We start from the raw sequence: 12759 nt of genomic DNA on the forward strand, positions 1-12759 counted from the left end.
AAACCGACAAATTATGACCATTTGTGGGTTAAATATCTTCACGTTTGTTTGTTGTTGGGTTTTTTTTTTCCCCACAACGCTACGTTGGGATGGATCTGAGCTTCCCCATCCCCTGGATCGAGATCTCATTTGCTGCCATCAAAACGATTGATGCTAACAGTGCATATTTGACACATCATCCTCTCGCGACAAAGTAGAAGTAGAATGGTTTGAGGTTGAGTTTTCGTCCAGTCAACATTTCAACATTCGCATAGAACTGCATTCCGTTTTTCATATTCATATGGGAAAAAAAAAAAAAGTCAGCCTGGAAGCAAATACTGTCGAGTGATCGATGCACTTCACGTTTCGGACTATCCTGGAAGTATTCCAAGTCAAGTGTACACATCCCTGTTAAGGTACCTTACTTTCGAACCAGAGCCCAGACCTAAATCCTCATTTAACGTTCAAGGTTATGTGTAATGAAGAGTGAGTTCAGAATATCAAGTCAAGCTGTGCCACGCTGATTGTTTATGAAGATTGGCATCTTTTTCTCTTGAATGGTTTATGGTGTCGGCCACAGCAGGGCGCCACAGTGGTTAGCAGGTTTGCCTCACTGTTCTAGGGTGAGACTCGGGGTTCATGGGAAAGTACTGACTGCTTCCTTCCACGTTCCAAAAGCATGCATGTTAAGGCCATTGGAAATTGTGAATGTGAGCTTTAATGCCTCTTTGTCTATATGTGCCCTGTGATTGGACTGGCAATCAGAAAAGGGTGCACAAAGTCATCTGAGTCGACTCCACCTCACCCACTGCCCTCATGAGGACAAATATGATAGTAAATGGATGGATGGAAAGATCATCTAGAAAAAATCAATAAAAAAAAAAAATCTCCCCTGCAAAAGGATCCACCGGACCCAAAAAGTTTGAGAAACTCTATTCTAATCAAGCATACATAAATTGGGGGGAAAAAAAGGTGTGAATTTGAACTCCTTAACAGGCTTGTGTCGACTTTCCACATGAACTGGAATGAACACTGGAACAGCTGTGAGTGGCTCAAATGGGAAATACAAAGATACGTTTTTTTGTTTGGTTTTGTTTTTTTTTTTGCTTCGCACAAAGGTCAACCTCTGAGGCTTGTGCTTGACATTTCAGCAAAATGAACAACTTTAAGGCACTGTGACGCTTTAATTACTTGTCCAAGTTGCCTCATGCGTGTTCCGCAGTCTCTTTTCCACCTCAGCGGAGAGAATGATAATGAATATCAGTCCGGGGTGTGTTGGCATGACAACAAAATCCAAAAAGGTTATTGCACCTTGTTATTCTGAAATTGTGACTGCATCCAAAACTGTCTTTATGATTATGACAGTCTACAGCTGTTAGTGACAATAACACCTATAGAAAAAGCATTCGCCAAACTCAAAATTATCGCAGTCCCGTCCACCCCCCCCAAAAAAAAAAACAACCATAAAATCTCCAAATTGTTCAAGGTCATCTTTCTGTTTCAAACTACCTTCCAACTGCTGTTCAGAAGCAAATTAAGGCATTGGTTCTCAAACTGGGTCCCCGGATCCCCGGGGCTCAGCAAGTTGTAGCTTTGGGGCCCATCAACAATTTCTTTCATAGAATATGTTATGTCATTCAAAGAAGTGCAGACATATGGTGGCCGGTGCGCCGATCCTATCTTTAAGTCAATTGAAAAAAAGCTAATATGATGGTGACCCATCAACACATAAATCTGATATCCTTACGTGAATACTCATCAAAAGGCGTTTAGGTGCATGATTACATTAATAGTCCTATTTTTCACAAACAGGCATAATATTATGAGAATAAAGTTTATCACTTTCCTCCTTTGCAAAACCTTGACTTCACTCCCCCTGAGATTACAATCAAAAAATAATAAAACAACAAAAAACAAACCCTTGTCGCCATATTTGTTAAAACTGTCAGTAAGACCTGACAGTATAGTACATGAGTAAAATTATTTGTGGAAAAAAAAAATCACTCCCTCTTGTGCCTAACCCCCACTAACAGACAGAATGCTTGACTAACAAGGTATCAAACGTTTGTCATTCACTCGCAAGCGCCTTCACCCCAACCCACCACCAGCACAGCCAAATGCTGACCTGTTCCCAAGGCTTTCGGGAGCTTTGCTGAAACTATGACCGAATGTCCACCTCTTGACAAAAACAACAACAAAAATAAACGAACATTGGGCAGAAGACGAGGAAACAGAAGAAGACTACAGGCACCTAAGATTCAGAAGCAATACGGAATTAGCAATTAGCTCGACAGTTACATTTCTTACCTTTTTGATATTTAATTGATTGTATATTCCCAAAAATAAAACTTAAAACGATAACTATGTGTAAAAATAACACTCAATTACAAATAAACCATTCTAACACGAAGCAGGCGTGGCTTACATTGGCTGTTAAAAGTGCTAATGCTAGCTTAGTATGGCTACAGCTGCTATTTTGGTGACGCTGTGCGACGCACTTTCATAATCGCTTGCCATGATGAACGGCCATGTTTAAGAATCGTGCTTGTGCACGTTAGTTAAGTGTGAGGCCTCGGTCAGAATCGAGCATGTAGTGAAATGAGGCTACATTCAAATCTTGCTAGCAGTTATAACAATACTAAGTCCCACTTTGATATCATAATATTACGACTTTTGCTAGGAGGGAAATATCCTTATTCTATTACCCCTCTCGAAATGTTTCCCCCCTTAAAATAGGCCATTTAAAAAAAATTCTTAAAGCATTTAGGGGCACATATAGTCGTTAAATTGGCTTTTTTTTCTTCTTGGAAAGATTACAACTTTTTTATGACAACTGAGCAACTCTTTAAAAATAGAAATTTGTTATTGTTACGTACCAACTTTTTTTTCTCTCGAATGAGCAACTATTATGTATTCAGGCATTGAGAGGGTATACATGGTAGTTATGCTTAATTGGTGTGAAAATTATGAGGAGGTCCCAGGACCCAAATAGTTTGAGAACTATGGAGCACGTATGAACAAACTGTTAACATTTGCTCCTGTTTGAATATTTAGTGGTTGCTCCCATTGTTGATTGACATTTAAACTCCCAGACCTCTCCCAGAAAAGCTGGAAATCTTTACGGAGAACAAGGATGTCCACCATGGTTAAGAAATCCATTTTCCAAGATTTTCGAGCAGGTCACGATATAACAAACTGCCCTTCACTTAACATGTTCAATAATGGCCATATCGCCTCTTTCCAGGTCCAGACCGTTCATAAATAAGCCACAGTTCCGGTTTAGCTGAGGCGTCAGCCCCGGTAGCCCCGCCTCCTTGTCGCTCTTCTCCCGCTCCTCGCTGTGATTGGCTGATACCGTCCTTCGTGGCAGCCCAAATTCTGCGGCGGGGCTGAAACCAAGCTCGGACGACAGTTTACGTTTAATGGAAGCGGCCCGCTGGAATTTGTCGTAGATTTCCACACTCACTCGTCGGCGCGTTTCCTTCAGTTCTGCTGACACGTTGGCCGTCCATTCGGCTGCGTGGGCGCGGATCTCTCCCACCTATGGAGAAGATAGCTGCAGTCACAGGTTCAGTGAACAAAAACGCAGCGCGCCTTACTCACAGTCAATGTCCATCGGTGCTTAGAAAACAATTCCGTCCTCACCGAGGAATTCATAAATTCGTTTTCATTTAAGAAAACCTCAGCCGGTTTCGAAATAGCTGCAGGGGGCACTATCACTATAAATTCAATTTTATCCAATCAGAAGCCTCAGAATAATTTCGGAGGAAAAAATACAATAAATGTAAAAATAGTGATTCATATTTTGGAGAATGATTGTGAATTGGAGTGATTCTTGATTCAATAACACAGTATCATAAAACACAATAAGCAAAAAAAAAGTGAAAAAAAGTTTTTAGCTTAATAACCTCACTGCTACCAATCTAAATCTAAAGTGGATCAATTTATGGTAAAATATGAATTCAAGACAACAACTTTATGCGTTTTTCTGCCATTCTGGCTCCTGTGAAAAGTGTTTCCCTTCCGGAGAAAATTGCACTCATTTGCATAAGTTGTGTTATATTTAGAGCAGCAATGAGTCAAGATGCATGTCCAGATGAGACTATGGTCATGCTTTATGCAAACTCTCTGGAGAGACTCACACTAATAACCTGCAGGTGTATTTCGGTTGCATAAAGTCAATTGGATCAGAGAAGCATTTCATCATTGAAACCAAGTTAGGAGGGTGACAAAAGTCTGCTGGGACCTGGAGCCGCGCTTGGAAATGAACAAGTGCTCATGTACAGTAAATGTCACTACACTGAGAAGAGTCTGTATCATATTACATAATATTCTATATCAGTGGTGGAGAAAGTTGCATGTACGTGGCACGCACTTTAATCTGACTACTGAGTACAGTATTTACTTGGTCAAAGAATGCTGACTTATTTTGTCCCCCAGTCAGTGGTTCTCAAAATTTTACACCAAATATCACCGTTATGGGCAACTCCAAGATTAAAACAGTCAAAAAATCCAGAGGCCAAGATTTGAGTCCTAAAATGAAAAATTACCATACTTTAAGTTAAATACAACTGACATGCACTGTGCATGAAAATGTAATTATTTTTCTTTTTTATAGCTAATCTAAAATTGAAATTTGAAAATTGAAAAATCAAGTGTCGGCCTTGAGCACAAAATGTTTCCTTGTCGTATTATACTGGATGATATGCAATACATGATGATTTCCAATACAAGGTTAGAAAGAAAGGTGTTCATTTCGCAATACATGATGTTATTACTATGGTTGTGGTCTGAAGTGGTTTGCATTGGTGCTGTGTCCTACTGAGAACCCTTTATCATGCATTGCTTTCTTTGACTGTACCTAATTATGAACCAAGTTGTTGCCAGTGGGTGCATATCATCCATCCATCCATCCATCCATCCTTTTTAGTGCTTATTAAGATGCCAGGTGAGCTGGAGCCTATCCCAGCTGACTTTAAGCGAGAGGAAGGAGTAAACCCTGAACTGGATCCCAGCCAATCTCAGCGCCTCTTCTGACAAACAACCATTCACACTCACATTCACACTTAAAGATTATGTCAAGTCTTCAATTAACCTAAAATGCATGTTTTTTGGGAATACGATAGTAGAAAACCAATTCAAATGTTGGGAAAACATGCAAACTCCACACAGGAGGGGCCTCAGGTGAGATTCGAACCCTGAACCCAAGAAATGTGAGGCGGACCACTATATCCTGTACAGCACATGTATTACTATGTGTTGACAATAATGTAATCTAATAATAACTAAACCTCTTCTTTGGTCCTCCTCGAAATGACTCTTAACCAGTCTCCAATCATGCTGAGGATGGCGGCAAAGTAGGCCAGTCCAACCAAAATCCAGAACCAAACTACTGGTTTGTAGTAGTCCAAGTACTCGATTTCTGACCCCCCTGGAAGCAGAGGTAGAAGCATTCACAGAATCACACATGAGCCAAGCACAAAGTCACTTTTTTTCTTGTCCTTGTTGTTTTGAACTCGTTTTACCTGCAACAAAGTCCCCAAAGCCGATGGTGGTCAAAGTGATGACCACAAAGTAAAGCGACTCCAGCGCTGACCAGCCCTCGATGTGTTGAAAGATGGCTGCCGGGAGCGCCACGAACAGCAAGCAGCCAAAGAGCACAAACAGCAATGTAGATATGACCCGGATCTTCGTCTGACTGATGTCCCAGTGCTGCACGGACCGCACACGAGGTGAGCACAAGCACACGTTATCCAACAGCTGATGGCATTTAATTCATTTTACAGAGCACGGGACGCAACATTGGGGACAGCTGTTTCACTCCGTTCTTGAATCCAGCCCATTGATTATATAATTTATCCACACTCAGAAAACTTTAATCAGTGTCTTCCTTAAAAAAATAAAAATTAATAAAGTCAAAAAAGTGACACCTAATATAATTTAATAGATTTGACCTACTCCAACTTTGATTTAAAAAATGTAATTTAGCAAATTAACTCTTAAAAACAAAATAATGAAATCAATGGTTGAAATATTTTACTACCGGTAATCAATTTTACAGCAATAACTGATAAACATTTACTAAGTACCTGGAAAAAAAATATGAGAGACTACATCTGATTGATTTAAGTGGAATTTATTTATATCTCATGATAATCTTGATGACACTGATTAAAGCCATTTTTTTTTCTTCATTGTTGACTTTGCTCATAAACTATAATTTACAATTTATGCAATGATTTTCAGGTGATATTACTCAAACAAAAATAAGTTAAATGCAACTAACAAATTATTCAAATATGATTAAATCAACCTGTTATATCAAATTCCTAATATCAATTTAGAGTTGGTATGACAGAATGCATTGTCAAGAGTCTTGTAATATGTGATGCATTTGTCAAGACATTTTTTCCTAAATGTGGTTAATTAAAATGTAGTTACACTTTAATGATGTTTTACTAAGGCGGCGCGGTGTGCGAGTGGTTAGCCTCACAGTGCCGAGGTGCAGGGTTCGATTCTGGCTCCGGCCTTCCTATGTGGAATTTGCATGTTCTTCCCGTGCCTGGGTGGGTTTTCTCCGGGTACTCCGGTTTCCTCTCACATTCCAAAAAACAAGCATGACAGGTTGGTTGAGCACTCTAAATTGTCCCTGGGTGTGACTCTGAGTACAAATGGTTGTTCGTCTTTGTGTGCCCTGCGACTGGCTGAGATTGCTTCTTTAACAAGCATGAGACTAGTCAGTTTTGTTCAAAACAGCAGAATTCATTTAACAGTATCATAGTTTTGTTTTTGTTTTTGCTTGCAGTGTAGTTTGCTCTACTGTAAAATATTCCAGCAGTGCGCTAATTGGCATTTTCCAGAATGTGGCGCCTTATTTAGCAGAGACAAAATATTAGAAACAGCTCTCAGGATGATGCTGTGCAATTTTTACAGCAGTGTGCAATAAAACTACAATAATGTCAATTAAAGTTAAACTTTGCTATCCTTGTAAGTGCAGGTGTTATTGTAGGGAGCTGTTAGATCTGAATGAAGTATGCATGTATACCTCATCACATTGATGATGAGGTATACATGCATACAAATGCATGTCTGTGAAAGAAAACTCTAATATTCCATCATCTGATTGATTATCACTATTATTTTGAACGAAAAGCCACAATTCTATCCTAAATACAGTTGCAAACGCAGACTCAGACATTGTGACATCACAAGTTTGCCCCTGGGAGCACTTGGGACTGCGACTAAAGCTGTCGTCTAAAACCATCTGGCCTTAAAGCCATTAAACGCTTAGGTGGGTGACACAATGAACTTTTGTCCTCGTCCCCAGTCGTCGTCATCATCATATTTCTCTCAGACTCCCTCAGGACCCCTTAATCATTCAGAACAAAACTGCTCGCTTAAACAGCGTACATTCAGCCAGGGGCGAAGGGATTGATTGATTCATGAATTGATTAGGAGCTGTGTCACAAATAGAATTGACGTGTAGGAAACGTCCAGGCAAAGTTCAACAATCAGTTCATCGTTATTGTGCGATATTAATTGATGTTGGCGGGAGCGTGTCGCAATTGAAATCGTACTGAGTGTCAGATCACAAACCTTGAGTGCATAAATAAATAACATATAGAGACTCAGGAGATCATCAACTGGGTCCTGCCTGTGTTACGGTGATTGGCCGACATTAAATTTCAGTATTCGCATTGGTAAAATGATCGTTAAAGTTGCTCTGAGATTGAGACTTTTATTGAGAAATGTGAACAAAAGACCAAGGTGGTAAACAACGGCACTATATTACAGTACCGTCCATCCATTAACCCAATTTCTATTCTTCTCCACACAAGGGTTGCGGGCATGCTGGGGCCTATCCCAGCAGTCTTCGGGCAGTAGGCGGGGGACACCCTGAACTGGTTGGCAGCCAATCTCAGGGCACACAGAGACAAACAATCACAATCACACCTGTTGCATGTTTTAGGACTGTGAGAGGAAACCGAAGTACCCGGAGAAAACCCGCGTAGGCACGGGAAGGACATGCAAACTCCACACAGGAAGGCCGAAGCCGGAATCGCGTTTAGCCAAATATCAAGGTTGTCCGTCTGGAAACTGAAAGACCTTGGCGTGATAGGATTGCTGTCAAAAGTGCTTTTGTATAAATTATTCAAGGCACCTTTTGCCGACTTGCTGCCTGGGACACGTGCAGACTGTTAGGTGGATGCTTGTTCACCTGCACTCACCACAAACATCTTCTCCACTCTAGCGATGATCTTTGCAAAGATGGTGCCCAGCTGGTCGCCTACGCCGGCCAGGAGGAAACCGAAAAGTGGGATGCCCAGCAGAGCGTAGACGATGCAAAAGATTCTCCCGCCCTCCGTGTGAGGAGAGATGTTCCCGAAGCCTGGACAGAAGACGGAGAGTAGACTTCGGACCACGTTTGACTTCGGACCTCGAACAAGGTAGTTACCAATGCGTGGATGATGTACAACTTCCCACTGCTGGTGTTATATTCTTCTTTTCTGGAATGCCATTGAGTATTTATTTGAAACCCCTCTTAAGGTCTGTGTACTCGTACACACATTGTCTTCTTGAGTAAGAGAAAAGTAGAATGATTGGATCTTACTAGACGTGTTTTTCCAGTCTTGCCTTTTCGACACATTAGTAGAACAACTTTGGAATCATCGGAGGATAACTCCATCTTGCGAGTGAGGCAAAACTGTGTACTAGTTAACGTCTGCACAATACTAGTGTGACTCTTGAAGCAATAGATATTAACTAGTAGAATTATATAATGTCACATGACCCTATCATTAGCACCAAAATGCCCACTAGGAATTTTGTCTCACCAGTACATGTACACAAATCCCCCTTCCACGACAGAGGTGATGTGAAACCCGCAATATAATAAATACACCCTTGGCATGTTTTTACAGCATTTATGGCACTTAATTTTTTTTTTCCCGGTCTTTACACACACTTTAAAAGTAATACAGACACATTTGAGCACACAACATATTAGGAATGAGGAAGAACAACGGATAGCACAAAAATATTGTACAAACAGTGTAACAGTGTCCCAATCCCGCTATGTGTCAACAGTAAACAAATCCCATTTTTTCCAAAATAAGCTTAGCGGTAATTTACAGCGTTGTCAAGACATAGAATAAATGCTCAATCGGCTGTTGTTTTTTTTAAAAACGGTGCATCCTCAACTTCTGATGGACTAATTCTTGAATATACACTAAATGACAACATTCGGACACATTCAGGAAGTCGGCAACCGCAAATTGAAACGGTAGCGGCAGACGTTTGCGCTCAGTGTCCTTAAATGAAAACTAACAAAAGTGGAGAAACCGAGTCAATAAGTGGAGCAACTGCCATTGTACTTGCAATGTCGTAATTGCATTGCAATCAGCTGCAGCAAAAGAAATTTTACAGTTCGTAGAGAATAGAGAGGGATGGGGGCGGGGGAAAAGGATAAAAGCAGGGAGTAAAAGAATATCGTGCACACACACAAAGACTAAACGTATGGTCATGAGAGCGCCAAGGTGCACTAGTTTGATTACTTGCAGGAAGCAGATGGAAGATCGATGACAAAAGCAACAACCTCAAAGTCTTTGTTACATAACAGCTCATTTGGGGAGCGCGCGTGCACACACACACGCACACGCGGACGCACGCACGCACGCACGCACGCGTCTAGCACAGTTCAATATATAACCTCCAACCCTGATCGATGGCAATCTTACATGCAATCTTATGTAACAGTTAACTGTGACAGTTAACAATAATGGATATGTTTATTAAAAAAAAAAAAAAAAACAGTAAAAACACACACACACGTGCACATAAACATGGATTGTGTGCGTGTGCGTGTGCGTGTGCGTGTGCGTGTGTGCGCATCCTACCAATGGTGGTGATGACAGTCCCGGCAAAAAAGAAGGCGGAGCTCAGGTCCCACAGGCTGCTGGGATTGGCGAGCGTCCCGGCAGGGTTCACTCCCGAGCGGATGGCTGCCACGACTTGCTGAAGGTAGAAGGAGAGGCAGACAAAACTTGAACTCACAGAAAAAGTCGGAAAAGTGTCTTGAGAATGCGGAACACCGCAGTGGAAAGTCTGATCGAATAATGTGATAAAACAACGGGCCTCCTCTCTTGTAAAATAACTGTTTACTACAATATAGCCATTGTTATTCTTTAAAATTTTCACTGTACAGGTCATAACTTATTTTTACACTTGCAAGACGCTGAAGAATGTAAAAAAAAAAAAAAAAACACAAAGACGACGCAAATTCTTAAGAGCTATGCCTCTGTTGTCAAACGGTGAGTGTCGTATCTTATTGATATCGTCTAAAGTCTGAAACATGGAAGAGATTGACTTTATTTCCTTCCAAGAATTTCCAACAGGGAAAATGATCATTAATACAAAACGCTGGAAGTCCACCAGCTTCTCGGAATACATTTTTTTAACCCTCACAGGTTCCACCCTCTGAGAAAGTAATGAGCTGTCCAAGGTGCTGAAACTACGACAGCGGCAACACACATAGTGGACACACAATTTCAAGTCTACACATCCTGTTTCATTGTTTTGCTGTGATCTCAAGAAATGTGACCGATATAAAATCAGTTCAAAACTTCATCCACACTTAATGTGACCTTTAGCCACTACAATCGATTAAAAACAAAACTTACATAATTTCAAGAGGTGAAGAAAAAATGAACAACAGAGATGCAGTTGCACAAGTGTGCACACCCTCTTATAATTGGGACGGACGTGCCTGTGTTCACAATCAACTAATCACATTCAAACTCGTGTTAAATAGGAATCAATACACGCTGGCCACAATTTGAAGTGCCTCTGGTTAACCCCAAATCAAGTGCATTTCTTGCATTGTTGTAGGTAAGGTGGTTGTTCTTTTGGTGGTGGTGTGTTTGTGTCAAACATACCTTTTGGAATTCTGGCCACAAAGTACCACCTCGGTTTTAATTAAATCTCAAAACATTTTCTCACTTGCATTTGGAAGGGTTGAAGTGTGGTTTTTTTTTCTTCATTTGTCTTTGCCACCAGACCCTACAGCCCAGACATTTGAAGAAGATGGGAAATGGATGTCACGTGTATCAAGCAGCCAGTACTTGCCGGAAATTCCTTCATCTCCTTTGACGTAGCTGTCGGCCTCCTGGCAGCCTCCCAGACCTGTTTTCTTATCATGAATTGTGGAGGGATGTCCAGTTATTGGTAATCTGTCGCGTCATAATTTCTCCACTGTCGTCAATATGTTCCATGGTATATTTAAAGCCTTGGAAGTTTTTGTACCCTTCTCCTGTCCGATACCTATAAACAGTGAGATCTCACTGATGCTTGCTGAAGTGCTCTGCAGATCGTGGCTTGTGCCACGATCGTCCATATGTCAGGAAAAGCTTACTAGAGCAACTGAAGTCTATCTAGGGTTATTCAGAATCCCTTTCAATGGTGGCAGGTGTGTGCTGGCTCACTTTTAACATGAGTTTAATTGTGATTGGTTAATCTTTTCAGTTTCCAGTGTACCGAATTATCATTAAACTCAGATTTTTTTTTCTCATAATCAGTTGTAAAGATTAGAGGTCACATTAATGGTGGAAACAGTTTTGAAGTGATTGATTTTCATATCACATCTCGTATTTGAATAGTAAACATTTCGTATCTAGTGCATATCGACACAGATGAATATATTTCACCTTAACCAGATCCTCCAGATGACTGTGGTTGACGCAGGGGTGTTTGGCCAGAAAGTCCAACTTCTGGGTCAAGATGGCCAAGCGTTGAGCACTGATGGAGAAAGAAGGCGACAGTATTTGTCACAACCTGTCACCTCATTCGTCTGCGTAGACACACTTAGAAATGTTTGCTTGTGGGCTACCAAATCCAATTATTTTTGACTTTGTTTAATCGCTGGAGAACATGTGATTTATTTTGCCCAACCCCACAAACCATGCAAAGTGCCTGAGTTGAAATGTCAGCATTATAAACGACTGCAACTTTCAGGGATGGTTATGAAACAGCAAAGACCCGATTACTGCTACAACTATTTCTACAATCGGTATTTTGACTGTAGTAGCTGGAAGTGTGTGGCTGGGCTTTATAGTTTATGGAAACAGTTTCTAGACAGCACAGCCCCTCCTCAAAGGTTTTGAGGCCTTTCTGAAAGAGCATAGTTTTGCGCCAACCTTCTACTTGGCTTTTTAACAAAAATGCAAGAGGAATTTAAAAATTCCACGTTCTTGAAGGTTCTTGAAAAAGTACCGTACCATACTGAGAGCATTTTTAAAAAGCTTATTCAGTCTGGGAGTGGGCCAATAGTTCAATTTAATAGCACAAACGTATTAACGTAACCCATTTTTGCAGGCCGATTTTTAATGGTTTTTACCTCTCATGAGGCTGTTCCAGAGACCTGAAAACGGCCGCTCCCATCACCAGGTAGAAGACGATTAAAAGAAAGATGGCGGTCACCGTCTTCCTTTTCATCACCGTGGCAACCACCTGCAATACTTCAACTGGTCAGTCAACCAACACGTGCGCGTGAAAGAAGGTAACGAACAAAAGCGTGACGGCGATTTGGTGGCCTCCCACCTCGCTCTCCTCTCGTGGAGTCAGCGTGATGGACTTTGTGGAGAAGGAGAGGCGGGGCTTTGTGTTGTGAGTGGCCGCTTTGGGGTCCAGTAAGTCTGGAGCTGCCACTGTCAGGGGGGATGAGGATGGTGGGGGGGGGGGGGGGGGAAAAAAAAAAAAAATCGCCCGGAATTGGTGTTTCCCCCC

At 41.3% G+C, this 12759-nt stretch overlaps 1 protein-coding gene across 1 annotated transcript in view; it reads right to left on the minus strand.

Annotated features, from left to right (window-relative positions):
• Nucleotides 1-2009: 2009 nt before the first annotated feature.
• The window catches only part of LOC109528781 (potassium channel subfamily K member 2-like), a 12661-nt gene continuing 1911 nt past the window's right edge, over nucleotides 2010-12759 (minus strand). Inside the window, exons 2-9 of the mRNA XM_019891744.1 lie at nucleotides 12574-12680; nucleotides 12371-12483; nucleotides 11682-11772; nucleotides 9876-9993; nucleotides 8208-8368; nucleotides 5505-5691; nucleotides 5271-5410; nucleotides 2010-3520 (exon numbers count right to left, since the gene is read on the minus strand). Of these exons, the coding sequence (XP_019747303.1) occupies nucleotides 3182-3520; nucleotides 5271-5410; nucleotides 5505-5691; nucleotides 8208-8368; nucleotides 9876-9993; nucleotides 11682-11772; nucleotides 12371-12483; nucleotides 12574-12680 (1256 nt within the window). The 3' untranslated portion in view covers nucleotides 2010-3181. The remainder of the gene's footprint in view (nucleotides 3521-5270; nucleotides 5411-5504; nucleotides 5692-8207; nucleotides 8369-9875; nucleotides 9994-11681; nucleotides 11773-12370; nucleotides 12484-12573; nucleotides 12681-12759) is intronic.

The sequence above is a fragment of the Hippocampus comes genome, unplaced genomic scaffold (assembly GCF_001891065.2).
Source record: "Hippocampus comes isolate QL1 unplaced genomic scaffold, H_comes_QL1_v1.1 scaffold275, whole genome shotgun sequence".
NCBI classification, from domain to species: domain Eukaryota; kingdom Metazoa; phylum Chordata; class Actinopteri; order Syngnathiformes; family Syngnathidae; genus Hippocampus; species Hippocampus comes.